Source organism: Chiloscyllium plagiosum, chromosome 44 (genome assembly GCF_004010195.1).
Source record: "Chiloscyllium plagiosum isolate BGI_BamShark_2017 chromosome 44, ASM401019v2, whole genome shotgun sequence".
Lineage (NCBI taxonomy): Eukaryota > Metazoa > Chordata > Chondrichthyes > Orectolobiformes > Hemiscylliidae > Chiloscyllium > Chiloscyllium plagiosum.
Window position 1 is genome coordinate 11,450,441 of NC_057753.1, and position 15,072 is coordinate 11,465,512.

At 47.2% G+C, this 15,072-nt stretch overlaps 1 protein-coding gene across 1 annotated transcript; it reads left to right on the top strand.

The window, feature by feature from the left end:
- Nucleotides 1-2,872: 2,872 nt before the first annotated feature.
- Nucleotides 2,873-5,527, top strand: LOC122543543 (oocyte zinc finger protein XlCOF15-like). The gene has a single exon (XM_043682347.1). The coding sequence runs from the start codon at nt 3,205-3,207 to the stop codon at nt 3,868-3,870; it is 666 nt and encodes a 221-aa protein (XP_043538282.1). The 5' UTR covers nt 2,873-3,204; the 3' UTR covers nt 3,871-5,527.
- The last annotated feature ends 9,545 nt before the right edge of the window (nt 5,528-15,072 follow it).

Sequence of the window (15,072 nt, forward strand, 5' to 3'; positions counted from 1 at the left end):
GGGTGCTGGCAAGTGGGACTCGATTGGGTTGGGATATCTGGGTCAGCATGGATGGGTTGGACCGAAGGGTCTGTTTCCATGCTGTACATCTCTATGACTCTGTGTGTAGGTGAGGGTGAATTGGCCATGCTAAATTGTCCCATAGGGTCCAGGAATGTGCAGGTTATGTGCATTAGTCAGGGGTAAATGTATTGCAATAGGGGAGGGGAATAATGCGTCTGGGTGGGTTACCCTTCGGTGTGGACTCGTTGGGCCGAGCGGCCTGCTTCCACACTGTCGGGATTCTGTGAAGGAAAGGGATTTTTGTAACCTCTGCTGTTAAAGGACAGCGCAGGCGCAGTGCGGGCGGCCCGGCCGGCCGGCTGTCCGGAGCAGGCGCAGTGTGGGCCGGCCGGCCGGCTGTCCGGAGCAGGCGCAGTGCGGGGGCCAGCTGTCGCCTTCACCCCGCCCTCTTTCCCGATTCAGTCGCCCCATTGTTGACGTCACAACGCGGAAGTGGCCCTGTCAGTTTCAGAGAGAGACTCCCTCCCTCTGGGCAACTCCTCATCCTGGGGGAGAGGGGGGAACCTGTTCACTGGTAGCAACTGGAGTGAATCCAGGGAGGGAGCAGACTCTACAAACTTGGGTATGTGTCTTAATTACCTGGGTAGGGAGGGACAGAAGGTTAGAGATTGTGAGGGGGAGGGGGAGATGTATTTTCTGTTCTTATTTTTTAAATGCACCCTATTCCCATAAATGCAACAGGTACAAGTACAGAACATGCAACATTCCTCATTGCAGCTTCAAGCCGGCTGCAACGGTTTTGCATCCTCTGTTCTTCCTCCGCCTTGGCTCCAGCACATTCAGCTTCCTTGCCCCATCCCCACCCCCCAACCCCGAGGCATTGATGCTTCCAAGCTGACTCTCAAAAGTTCACTTTGTCCCTCCATTGTTTCCCGGTTGTCTTTAGTGGGTTTTGAAAACTTTCCCAATCCTCTGATAGTTGGGAGGTTATGTTGTGGCTGTACAGGACATTGGTTAGGCCACTTTTGGAATATTGTGTGCAATTCTAGTCTCCTTCCTGTCAGAAGGATGTTGTGAAATTTGAAAGGGTTCAGAAAAGATTTACAAGGATGTTGCCAGGGTTGGAGGGTCTGAACTGAATAGTCTTGGGCTGTTTTCCCTCGCATGCCGGAGGCTCTGGCATTACTTTATCGACATTTATAAAATCGTGAATGGCATGGATAGGGTAGATAACGTATTGAGGAATCAACGGTTAAAAGTTTTTATTGTAATAATGATTTACCATAAAGTTTGAATTAAGTGTCTGTATTCGTGGCAGGCTGAAGGTCACAGTAACTGTATGCATGATGAAGATTGCAGGTGTTCTTGCCTAACCTTGGAGCTGTTCCTGTCAAATTCCTATCCTTGGATCAAGCTGTTTTCTTTCATATAATGAAACATTGTTAACCGCACTGCTTATGTGCTTATGACTAATGTGAACAGTACAGGATAAGGTAACATTTCGCCTTGCGTGCAATTCTGGTCTCCTTCCTTTCGGAAGAATGTTGCGAAACTTGAAAGGATTCAGAAAAGATTTACAAGGATGTTGCCAGGGTTGGAGGGTTTGAGCTATAGGGCAAGGCTGAACAGACTGGGGCTGTTTTCCCTGGAGCGTCGGAGGCTGAGGGGTGACCTTTATATAGAGATTTACAAAATTATAAGCGGCATGGATAGGATAAATAGGCGAAGTCTTTTCCCTGGGGTGGGGGAGTCCAGAACTAGAGGGCATAGGTTTAGGGTGAGAGGGGAAAGATATAAAAGAGACCTAAGGGGCAACGTTCTCACACAGGGTGGTACAGGTATGGAATGAGCTGCCAGAGGATGTGGTGGAGGCTGATACAATTATGACATTTAAAAGGCATCTGTTTGGGTATATGAATAGAGGGATATGGGCTAGATTAGATTAGATTAGATTAGATTACTTAGTGTGGAAACAGGCCCTTCGGCCCAACAAGTCCACACCGCCCCGCCGAAGCGCAATCCACCCATACCCATACATTTACCCCTTACCTAACCCTACGGGTAATTTAGCATGGCCAATTCACCTGACCTGCACATCTTTGTGACTGTGGGAGGAAACTGGAGCACCCGGAGGAAACCCACGCAGACACGGGGAGAACGTGCAAACTCCACACTCAGTCGCCTGAGGCGGGAATTGAACCCGGGTCTCTGGCGCTGCGAGGCAGCAGTGCTAACCACTGTGCCGCCCAGCTGGTGCTGGCAAACGGGACTCGATTAGGTAGGATATCTGGTCGGCACAGATGAGTTGGACCAAAGGGTCTGTTTCTGTGCTGTACATCTCTATATGGCTGTGGCTTGCCAGTAACGTTTGCCACATCTGTGTGTTCAGTTTCTCTCTGGTGTTGGTATCAATGCCTTGATGTCTCATTTCCCCCACCCCCCGGGGCACTAACGTTTCGTGACTGGTTGGTTGTTTCTCAAGAGGCTGCAGGTTCACCCTGAATTTACACTTTGTTTTTGCCTTCCAAAATCAGACCTGCTCACTCTCCACAGTATCCCAGTGTTGGGAAAGATATTAACTTCCAGGTGGAGTAATCCAAAACTCAAAGAGATGTCAGTCTTGACGTTTTTGCTCTTCTGCCCCATAAGATTCTGAATCAGCACCTGCAGGAGAATGAGTTAGAGGTGTGTGTGTGCGCGCGCGTGTGTGGTGCTTTCAAATTTTGTGAAATAACAAAGGAAAAGAATGTTCTGCAGAAAATAGAATTGTTCTGAATTTCTACCCTGGACTGACAGAGATGACTTTTGTAATCTCTTTTTACAGAGTATTTGAAGATCTGAAGACGGAAGTTCCAAAATAAACAGATGAAGGGCTTAGGCCCGAAACATCGACTCTCCTGCTCCTCGGATGCTGTCTGAGCCACTGTGCTTTTCCAGTGCCGGATGCTCCATCTGCAGTCCTCGCTTTCACGTCAATGACAGTCACTCGATCCATTGGGACCGCAACAATTTTCAGCTATGAGTCTGTGAGAAGGAGCAAAGCTCTTTGGTTCCTGTTTCGGTCAATTTTCAGCATCAGGGAGACTGGATGAGACGCCGTACTGTTAGAGCGCACTGAGTGTGGAGCCTGAAACAGTTATACGGCCTGGGAAGAACGAGGAGGGGCTGCACACACGTTTGTGTGCAGCTGAAGCTTCAGCCATGGAGAAACCCGAGGAATCCCACCCCGTGGAGAAACCGTGGAAGTGCGGTGACTGCGGGAAAGGCTTTTCTTTCCCATCTCTCCTGGAGACTCATCGGCGCAGTCACACAGGGGAGAGGCCGTTCTCCTGCCCCGAGTGCGGGAAGGGCTTTACCCGCTCCTTCCACCTGCTGAGACACCGGCCGGTCCACACCGGGGAGAGGCCCTTCAGCTGCCCTGAGTGCGGGAAGGGCTTTACCCGCTCCTCCACCCTGCTGGCCCACCAGCAGGTCCACGCTGGCGAGGGGCACTTCATCTGCTCTGAGTGCGGGAAGGGCTTTACCTGTTCCTCCATCCTGCTGGCCCACCGGCGGGTCCACACGGGAGAGAGCCCTTTCAGCTGCCCCGAATGCGGGAAGGGCTTCAACCGCTTCTCCCACCTCCAGACCCACCGGCGGGTCCACACCGGAGAGAGACCCTTCATTTGTCCCGAGTGCGGCAAGTCCTTCAGCCATTCCTCCACCCTGATGACCCACCAGCTGGTCCACACCGGGGAGAGGCCGTTCGCCTGCCCCGAGTGCGGCCGGAGGTTCATGTTGTCCTGCAATTTGCGGAGGCACCAGCGGGGGCACCAGCGCTCCCAACAATCGGATTCTGACGCTGCTGTGGGTCACCCCCAGGACTGAACCTCCTGCCCGTTCTGGCAGTGGGTGTGGTGGGAGAGTCAGTGGGCTTTTATTTTTGCTTTCTGCTGGTCTGTCTCCATCCCCCACAGCAGCTCAGGAACGACACGGTGTGTGGAAGCTGTTCTTTGTCAGCTGACGGTTTTTGCAAACGTAGCTCTTAACTGAAACTGCAGGGTCTCAGGCAGGAAGCAGAATATAGGTCCAGCTAACTTGCTGTTTTTCTGCACATCAAAACCATAAGGCCTCCTGAGCTCAAACTGTGCATAGTCTGTGTGATGTAGGCTGTGTCATATGGTTATCCTGTGGTTTGTAAGTAACTCTCAATGTGTACAATGTAAGTCCGTAGTGACCTGTACTGCTTTGGAGAAAGCACTGGATCATTCTTGAGGAGGTCTCTGTCTCTGTCTCTGTCTCTGTCTCTGTCTCTGTCTCTGTCTCTGTCTCCACCCCCCCCCCCATGATATCATGTTAATAAAATTTGTCAGTGCTCAAGGTCTGATTCCGGGGAATTTCTTCAACAATTTGGAGTAGTCGGCAGGATCCCTTCTTTACAGGGTCCTCAACAAACCTAAAATTATAAAAGATCCTGTCCTGAGTCAACAGGCTGATCCCAAGGTGGGGAAAGATGCTGAGACAAGAGGGAGGACTGTTTCTCCACCGATTATAAATCCGCATTTTAGAACGAAAGAAAAACACTATGTGGTCTGTGACTTCTAAAACAGGCCGTACCCGGAGACACTGAAAACTTATCCCGCTGAGAAGGACGGCCCCCGTCCATTTCTCCTCTTGGAGAAAACACAAGCGCGCAGGAACGCCACAGTAAACACGTTCGATGCAAAAAAAATAGGGGATTGAAGCTCCTCTGAAATAGAGGTTCAAGGCCCTTCAGGGAAATAGGACATTTTGGTAAATCCTTGGTGAACTGGGCAACTTGATAAATCATACAAATTTGAAGGACATTCAGTTTGAATGATTGCACGATTGTGTGGTTGGGTGTGTTTGAGTGCAGTTGGGTGGGTGTGCGGTTCGGTGGGTGAGTGTGTGACAGCTCCCAAAAGAATGGGCAACGATATCTGTCATGAGGCGCACCCTCAGCAGGGAACACGTTGACTGCACTTGACAGTCCATTATGGGTCTGGTTCCAAAACAAAAACTTTGTCAACCAATGGGTGAAATGGACGCAAAGAACTGAGAAGCCATTTCCGCCTGATGGCACATTTAATTGCGATTACAGAACACAGTTGGCAGATATTTTGAGAAAATCAAAAAGGAGACAGAGTAAGACACCAGCATTTAGTATTGCGTTGATTGAACTCACTGTTAACTCGTGGTCTGTTTTGAATGTAACTTAGTTCGTTGGTGGTTACATGTGGTCTCGTGTAAATATTTGTTGTATTTTTGCTCCCTGGAGCTCGGGATCTGGGAAATGTTTTGAATTAAGTATACATTTTGGAAATCCATGGTGATTTTAAAGTGTTGTCTGTATCAGTGTGGATCATGCATGGTTAATGCAATGTCCCTTTTTTTTAATTAAGAAAGATTTTTTATTCTTCACAAAATTATAAAACTTCAAAAATAGAACAATCTGATAGCCATAAACTATCGTTGCTATACTAACTATTAATCTACCACACATAATAGAAAAGAAAAACCACCCAAACTGCAGTTTAATAAATAATTGAACAGAATAATTGAAATAATTAAATTAAATTATACTATCCAGTGCAGCCCCACCAAAGCTCCACATCCTCAGGAGCATCAGTTAGCATGCCCACATTTATTTGGGATTCTTCCTCTCAGGGTACCCAGCCCAGCAGGCCCAAGTCTCGTGGCTAAACAAAAACTTGAGTTAATATAGCCAACAAGTCTGCTTCTATATAGTTCAAAAAAAAAGGCCACCATGTCTTATTTTAAAAAAAGGTTCTGCTTTCTACTGCATCATACTTGTAAGGAAGTCGAGGGGCACGTGTCCCGTAACCAGTCAGCGCCACCCTGAGAGAGACGGAGGACTTTCTGAGATCCAGCTCGTCAGCCTGTTCTTCCCCGTGCAATACATAAGAATATTAAACCGCTTCTTCCCGTGCCGATCGCGATAGGCGGACTCCGTAAGCACAAAAGAAGAGAGCCCCAGAACCCCCATCGAGACACTTGCTATAGCGCCCCAGTATTTGCAAAGCGTACCGTGTGACCACCAAACAGTGGGGTGCGTGCGCCAATATCTATTTTGCACTTGGGACACATTGGAGGTGCTCCTTTTTTAAATTTCGCGAGCTGTTCTGGGGCCAAAGTGAAGGACTTTCAGCTTGTGTTCTGTCACATTCTCCCAAATGTCTTCCCGTACCTCTGAAGAGAGCTCCACTCCCAGTTCGTGCGCCCAGACCCCCATGCAGCTGTTCAATAACTTTCGAGGTCCCACCTCCCAGTAGATGGTAGCAGGTACTCAGGGAGAGGGTACCTCTGGTCTGAAGCACTCTCCTTTCTGCATCAGGCCCTTGTCAGTCAACCCACAGTGCGGTCTTTTTCCGAATAAAGTCCCCAATCTGAAAATAACAAAAGAGCTCCCTGGTGGGCAATTCATATTTACAGCTCAACTGATCAAAGGGCATCGTGGTGTGGCACGGTGGCTCAGTGGTTAGCACTGCTGCCTCACAGCACTAGGGACCCGGGTTCAATCCAGTCTCGGGCAACTGACTGTGTGGAGTTTGCACGTTCTCTCCGTGTCTGCGTGGGTTTTCTCCGGGCGCTCTGGTTTCCTCCCACAGTCCAAAGATGTGCAGGTTAAGTGAATGGGCCATGCGAAATTGCCCATAGTTTTAGGTGGATTAGTCAGGGTAAGTGCAGGGGAATGGGTCTGGTGGGGTTGCTCTTCAGAGGGTCGGTGTGGACTTGTTGGGCCGAAGGGCCTGTTTCCACGCTGTAGCTAATCTAATCTAATCATGACTTCCCCTTCAAATCAGTCTCCTAGATGAGCGACCCAACCCCTGCTCACCCATGACATAAACCAGAATCCATTCACCCTGGCCAAAATCCTGGCATTCCTACTATGGGGGTGAGAAAGGAAGTTTTAGTAAGCTGTCCTCGCTTTCTCGCATCATTCCCCACACTCAGATAATTGCCTTAGGAAGAAAGGTTGAATAAGCTCAGACTTTTCTCTCTGGAGAGAAGGAGGAAGAGAGGTGACCTGATTGAGGTATACAGGGTAATGAGTGGAATAGATAGAGTCAATAGCCAGAGACTTTTCCCCAGGGCAGGATTGACTGGTACGAGGGGTTATAGTTTGAAGATATTAGGAGGAAGGTATAAAGGACCCGTCAGAGGTAGGTTCTTTACGCAGAGAGTTGTGAATGCGTGGAATGCGTTGCCAGCGGTGGTGGTGGAAGCAGGGTCATTGGGGACATTTAAGTGACTGCTGGACATGCACACGGATAGCAGTGAATTGAGGGCTGCGTAGGTTAGGTTACTATATTTTACATTAGGATTAAACCTCGGCACAACGTTGTGGGCCAAAGGGCCTGTTCTGTGCTGTACTTTTCTATGTTCTATGATATTGATGATAATCGGGTTCTGGCAATAACCCGCCACTGCCCTCATCTTATCCATCAATTTGATAAGGGGTCACTTTGCCTGGGAGGCCTCAATATCCACCTCTGAACCTGACAAGCCCAATCATTCACAGAGACTGAGAGAGCGCTTTTGAGATCTGGAAAGTCTCCCTCCTTTTCCCCCCCACCCCCGCAACTCCACCGAATTTCCTGGGGAAACCGCAACTTGCCAACCTTAATGAGAGGCCGTGTGCAACGCCAAATAAAAGAACTGAGCAATTGTTAAGTCTCCGCGACGTTTGCCTCCGCACTGTCACAGGGAGAGCATGCGCAAGGGACATAAAAAGCGAGGAAGAACATTCATTTTATTCCGAGCTATTCAACCCAACCTAGATATTGGAAAAGCCTCCTGGTGCTGAAGCTCTTGCCTTGTCTTCTCAAACAAGTGCACCAAAGTAGCCTAGTTTGAGAAGACAAGGCAAAAGCAGGGGGTAACGAAGATACCTAGGTATGGAAAACCTCCCAGTGATCACCTGCAAGGGAACTAGGCCTCACCTTGGAGATCCACTAAGGCCCCCTTTCATAAAATTTATCTTATACCCTGAGAAAGAGCCAAGTAAGGTGATGTGTTGTGTCGGGCGAGGTACAGACGCTGTCGGGTTTGACAGGAAAAGGAGAGCGTCATCTGGGTAAAGAGTGATCTTCTGACCCCTGACCTCACCTCCGGGGTGACCACATTGGGTTCCCCCTGGATAGCCTCCGCCAGCGGCTCAATCACCAGCGTGAACAGCCATGGTGAGAGGGAACAACCTTGCCGGCTGCCTCTACCAATACTGAAATGATCAGACCTCGCGCTGCTAGGAAGGACCGCTGCCATAGGGCCCGCTATATAGCACTTCCACCCATTTGGTGAAAACCCCACCAAGACCAAAGTGCTCCAGAACATAAAAAGCTATGGCCATTCTATCCGGTCAAACGCCTTCTCAGCATCTCGGGAGACCACCAAGCCCAGCATCGATCTCTGCTGGCACACCAGACCACGTTCGGCACACTTTTGATATTACTAGAGGACCTACGGGCCTTTAACAAAACCTGTCTGATCCTGCTTTACAATCAAGGGCAACACCTTCTCCACTTCTGCCTTAGACAGAGTTTTAAAATCCGAGTTTAGCGGTGAGATGGGTCTGTACGAAGCGCAGTCCTCTGGGGCTTTCCCTCTCTTGAGAATGAGGGGTATCAGCTCCTCTCAAAGACGACGCCATGCCACTAAGAATTCTTGCGAGTTTCTTTGTTTTGCCTTCCATACATACAAAGATGGACAGCACTTTGACTGGGATAACACACACACCCTAGGACAGGTGAAACAAAGACGTGCACGAGGATTCTTAGAGGCATGGCACTCTAACCAGAACTCCATCAATAAACGCATCGATTTTTTTTTTTCCCTGTCTACCTTCCCTTAAAAAAAAACAGAAATGACATCACCCACCTTAAGAGACCAAGATCTAGAAATAGAGAGGCAGGACCTACCACCAGCACTTCACTGGAGATTCTCGCTGATTATATTACCTAGTCATGATGATGAAATGTCTGAAAACAAACCTTCCCACTCACTGAGCTAACTTACATACTTATCATCAACCTGAGCTATAAATCTTCTCAAAAAATTGCTAGTTGTTTAGATTGTGGGGAAGTACGCAGGGGACTCCTAGACATCCTGTCCACTGTGGGATCCATGAGACAATGAGTCTCCCCCTATGATCATATGGCGCACTCCAAGGGCCACTGACCTGGAAAGTCCATCCGTTAAAAATTTAAGGGGGTAGTCAACATTCTGGATATTGTATTCCTCACCACGTATTCGAGCTTTAAAGATCACAAACCATCTGTATTCATCCTTAATTCGGTCTAATAACTGAAATGGGACATTCTTCTGGACAAGAATGGCCACTCCCCTGCTTTTTGAGTTAAAAGACAAAAGAAACACCTGGCCGTACCCTCCCTGCTGCAACTTTAAATGCTCCTTGTCATTGTTATGATGGGTGTAGAGGTACTGTACCTTTAAGAGAGTTAAAAAGCTAGCAAGGACTTGGAGAAGCACAGAGAGTCTGGAACAAGGCAACAATGTAACATTTGGTCGAAGTTAAAAATCACACAACACCAAGTTATAGTCCAACAGGTTTAATTGGAAGCACTAGCTTTCGGAGCGCTGCTCCTTCATCAGGTGGTTGTGTCCAAATCATTTGGTTGAAACAGCTAGAGTAGATGGGTTGCCATGAGACACAAACAAATTCAAATTTGGCCAAACAGTTTAAATTATGCTCCAAGATACCAAACTCCAATCAAGTTTGAATTTGGTTTTAACATTATCAAAATACTAATGAAACGATCCAATGTTTTGGGGTATAAAACCAAATGTTTTTTGAACAGTTGAGGGAGAACTGCCAAAGACCAATAGGCTGCTAGTTTAAGAGCTCTCATAAAGGTACTGTCTGTGGAAGAAGCTTGTACAGCAGGACATAGAAACCGACCTGGAAAGAGAATCTATGGAGGAAATTCAGCAAAGCTGACTGGTTTTGAAATATAGTTAATTTATTTGTAAATCAGAATCTGGATTTTTAAAATCAGAATAGTATTGAAGAGGGGGAGGTAAAATATAGGTTTAACAGAAACCAATTGTAAATAATTGTTAGTCGTTATCCTCTGTTAGACTTAAAGAATAAAGTTATTAATTTTTACTTTAGTGACTTTGGGGATAGTTGGTCGTCTCTTGAATTTTAACAGATTACAGCACAGGGTGAATCTTTTCTGTGTTGCTGGTTTAAATTAGCAGAGGGGTTTACCCCATGTCATAACATCAGCGGGATGGATATCTTGCAAGAGAGCGATGTCAACCCTCTCCTTTCTAAGGCTCAAAAGTACTTATTTTCTCTCAATCAGTGAGTGACTTCCTTTAATGTTCCAAGTGCACCATTTAAAGGCATGATGAGCCATAATCGTCTGAGACAACATGCAAACCCGCCCCCCCCCCTCCCCCCAAGAGGAAGAACACCGTTCACCATGCTACAAAAACTACCAAAACTATACGTCTAAAAACTGCACCTACAATCAACCAATATAAAAAATCAGATAAAAGGAGACCTTTACCCCCTTGCCCATAGGGGGCACTACCCTTAAGCACCTCCATGGCTCCTACCAGTTGAAGCCGTGCCCCAAACCCAGGCAAACAAGAAGTAGAGAGTATGTGAATTTAGACTAGATTCCCCACAGTGTGGGTACAGGCCCCTTGGCCCAACAAGTCCACATCCACCCTCCAAAGAGCAACCCACCCTCCCCCTCTGACTAATGCACCTAATGCATTATGGACAATTTAGCATAGCCAATTCACCTAGCCTGCATGTCTTTGGATTGTGGGAGGGAGCCGGAGCACCCGGAGGAAAAACACGGTGCGAACTCCACACAGACAGTTGCCCGAGGCTGGAGTCAAACCTGGGACCCTGCTGCTGTGAGGCAGCAGTGCTGACCACTGTGACGCCCATTACAGCACCGCGACGGTTGGGAATCGAACCCAGGCAGCTATGCTCACCACTATACCACCATCACCGTTCTTTCAAACAAAGAGGTTAGACGTGAGCATTTCGCCCAGCCCCGCCCATAGATCGACCCCTGTCATTGATGGTAAAAATCAACAAAAGAGGAGTTCCGGCAATGTTTCCCAAACCCCAGGAAAGTGAAAAGGGAAGAGAATGAGTAAAATATTGGAGGGAAGAAACCCAATGAACAAAGCAAAAACAGGAAAAGAAAAGGAAAAAAAAAATTATTGTCCACTTTGCTTCATCTAGCCAGTCTATTTTAAAAAAGTCCTTTGCCTTTTCTGATGAATCAAGGATATGAGTGACCCTCCCTTAATTCCTTGCGAGATCAAGAATTTATCAATCTCTGCCTTGAAGACACCTAATGTCCTGGCCTCCACTGCGCTCCATGGCAATGCATTCCACAGGCCCACCACTCTCTGGCTGAAGATGAGGCGTAACACTGCCGGGTACCCTAAAATATCCAGGTCCCTCAGCCTCCTCTTTATTTCATCAAAAGATTTCCTCTCATGGATCACGGCCGCATGAAGAATATGATTTTTGACCCCTTGTAAATCAGGGCCTGTGGACCCTCCCCGAGCATTCTGGAAGCTTCCAGTATCTCCTGCTTGTCTCTGTGTGATTGGAATCGCACTCAGACTGGGCGGGGGCGCAGATCCGACCCAGCCACGGTATGCCCACTCGACCTCATCCACGCGCTGCCCGACATTCTGCATCTCCTGCTCTTGCTTCTGCAGTGTGGCCGAGATCGGTTCTAGCCCGGCACGGGTCTCCTCCGTCGCTGACTCGATCTTGTCTCAGAGTTTAACAAGCTCCAATGCCAGGCTCTACTTTACAGGTCAGGCTAGCAGGGACTCTACAGAGGTCAGTGCTGCAGCCATGGCTGTGTCTGTTGTTGCAGGGTGGTGCCCTGCTTGTTGCAATCTGGGTGGTGTGGCGGCTCAGTGGTTAGCACTGCTGCCTCACAGCACCAGGGACCCGGGTTCGATTCCAGCCTCGGGCAATTGTCTGTGTGGAGTTTGCACATTCTCACCCGATACGGGCTGGGTGCTGGCAGGTGGGACTAGATTGGGTTGGGATATCTGGTCAGCATGGACGGGTTGGACCAAAGGGTCTGTTTCCATTCTATGACTCTATGTCTGTGTGGGTTTCCTTCCACGATCCAAAGCTGTCTGGTCAGGGTGTATTGGCCATACTAAATTACCCATAGTGCCCAGAGATGTGCAGGTTAGGGTGGATTGGCCGTGCTAAATTGCCCATAGTGCCCAGGGTCATGCAGATTAGGGTGAATTGGCCATGCTAATTATCCCCTGGTGTTCAGGGATGTGAAGGGTAGGTGCATTAGTCAGGTGTAAATATAGGGTAGGGAAATGGGTCTGCGTGGGTTACTCTTCAGAGGGTTAGTGTGGACTTGTTGGGCTGAAGGGCCTGTTTCCACACTGTAGGGATTCAGGTCCTGATGAAGGGCTTACATCCGAAACATCGATCTCCTGCTCCTCAGAAACTGCCTGACCTCTCAGTACTGGTGTAAATCAAAACCTGCCAGGAAATGTTGATTTTTAAAAATTTGGTCTGAAAGATTAGTGAAATTTATCTCTCAGAATTGGAATTTATCATGCTTGGAATTTTATTTTCTGGCCAGAGTGAACTGTCAAATACTGTTTTAGTCAAATATACTCTTTAATTCCAGCTGACACAATTTTCTTGTACTTTGTGAAAATTGGCATTTTGGAAATGCAAACTTGTTTGAACTAGATTTTGGATTAGTGATGCTGGAAGAGCACAGCAGTTCAAGCAGCATCCGAGGAGCAGTAAGATCGGCGTTTCGGGCAAAAGCCCTTCATCAGGAATAAAGGCCCAAAACGTTGATTTTACTGCTCCTCGGATGCTGCCTGAACTGCTGTGCTCTTCCAGCACCACTAATCCAGAATCCGGTTTCCAGCATCTGCAGTCATTGTTTGTACTGAACTAGGTTTTGGTCAAGTGTTCTAAAATCTGTAAAATAAAACTGATGAAGATGTGGCGGTGACATTGAACGACATTCGGGTATTGAACGAGATGTGGGGACACCCATCCTTGTCAGTGCTAGTGTAAATAGGCTGTAACCATCATGGAACACCCGTTCTGTACCCTCTGTATAGGTCAGGGAACTAAGACTGTGAACGAAATCTTGAGCAACCTGCAACTTGACAGTGCTAATTACAGGAGAAAGTGAGGGCTGCAGATGCTGGAGATCAGAGCTGAAAATGTGTTGCTGGAAAAGCGCAGCAGGTCAGTTCAAATAGACTAGTGCTAATTACAGCTCCAGTAAATGAAACGGAAAGATCTGATTGGATCTTTGGGGTGGTCTCACTCCATCAGCCATGTTGACCCCTTGGGCTGGTGTGGACAGAGACAGGGGATTGGCCAGTGCTGTAGAAAATTTCAGAAAGAGACCTTCAGTATTGGCCAACGTTATTTCACTACTTATCACGGGAAACAGCCAGTAAAACTGCTTCGAAATTACAATTCAGCTTGAGGTTTAGAGGAGCCTCAATTGTCTGAATTTCGGAGTATCCGAAGAAGATCTCAAGGTCCAGCTTGAGATACGTGTATTTGATTTACCTGTACTGAAGAACATGTGAAAATGCTGGCAAGAACAAAGAAACACAAGCAGCTCAAGCGACTGGATATTTTTTCGGTAAGGGTTAATTTCACAGCCCTGAAGTGTTTTACAGGGTATTCCCATCACTTTACTGAGCTGTTCATGAACAAAATGGCCGACAAAGTAAACGCATGCATGAGGCAGTGCTTCTGTCTTTGGAGTCCTAGAGTCATAGAGATGTACAGTTTCCGGGAACTCAATGTCGCGATAGAATTCTATTCGTTTTAAAATAGTGATGGAAAAGGATAGACCAGATGTAAAAGTTGAAGTTCTAAATTGGAGAATGGCTAATGTTGACAGTGTTAGGCAAGAACTTTCAAAAGCTGATTGGTAAAGGGACGGCTGGAAAATGGGAAGCCTTCAGAAATGAGATAGCGAGAATCCAGAGAAAGTATATTCCTGTCAGGGAAAGCTGGTAGGTGTAGGGAATGCTGGATGACTAAAGAAATTGAGGGTTTGGTTAAGAAAAAGAAGGAAGCATATGTCAGGTACAGACAGGATAGATCGAGTGAATCCTTAGAAGAGTATAAAGGAAGTAGAAATATACCTAAGAGGGAAATCAGGAGGGCAAAATGAGATAGCTTTGGCAAATAGAGTTAAGGAGAATCCAAAGAGTTTTTACAAATACATTAAGGACAAAAGGTAGACCAGGGAGAGAATAGGGCCCCTCCTGATGAAGGGCTTTTGCCCGAAACGTCGATTTTACTGCTCCTCGGATGCTGCCTGGACTGCTGTGCTTTTCCAGCACCACTCTAATCTAGACCCTCCCCTCAAAGATCAGCAAGGCGGCCTTTGTGTGGAGCCGCAGGAGATGGGGGAGATACTAAACGAATATTTGGCATCAGTATTTACTGTGAAAAAGGATATAGAAGATATAGAATGTAGGGAAATAGATGGTGACATCTTGAAAAATGTCCATATTACAGAGGAGGAAGTGCTGGATGTCTTGAAACACATGAAAGTGGATAAATCCCCAGGACCTGTTCGGGTGTACCTAGATTCATTAATATTAGAGATTTAAACAGATTCTCCGGTAGAGCACAGCGTTAGATCAGTATTGCTTCCTTTGTTTAAGATAAAATCAATTATCCGAACGAAATAGTGCCCGCCCATCTCGTTCGGAAAATACAAGGTTCCTCTGTATACAGGAAGATAATTCTCAATGTATAATTTCAGTTACATCACACTGTAAAATTTTGCTATAAATTCTGTGCCTTAGAATTGTGTCCTCCACAACCACCTGATGAAGGAGCGTCACTCCGAAAGCTAGTGTGCTTCCAATTAAACCTGTTGGACTATAACCTGGTGTTGTGTGATTTTTAACCTCTGTTTACAGGATTTCAGCTGATAATTTACATTAATTGGACGCAGTACGAGATGGCCTGCTTGCACCTGCATTGGACAGAGTGGAGGTCTTGCCAAA

Excerpts from the sequence above, each read along its gene's own strand:
- LOC122543543 (XM_043682347.1), top strand. The coding sequence starts at position 3,205 with ATGGAGAAACCCGAGGAATCCCACCCCGTGGAGAAACCGTGGAAGTGC.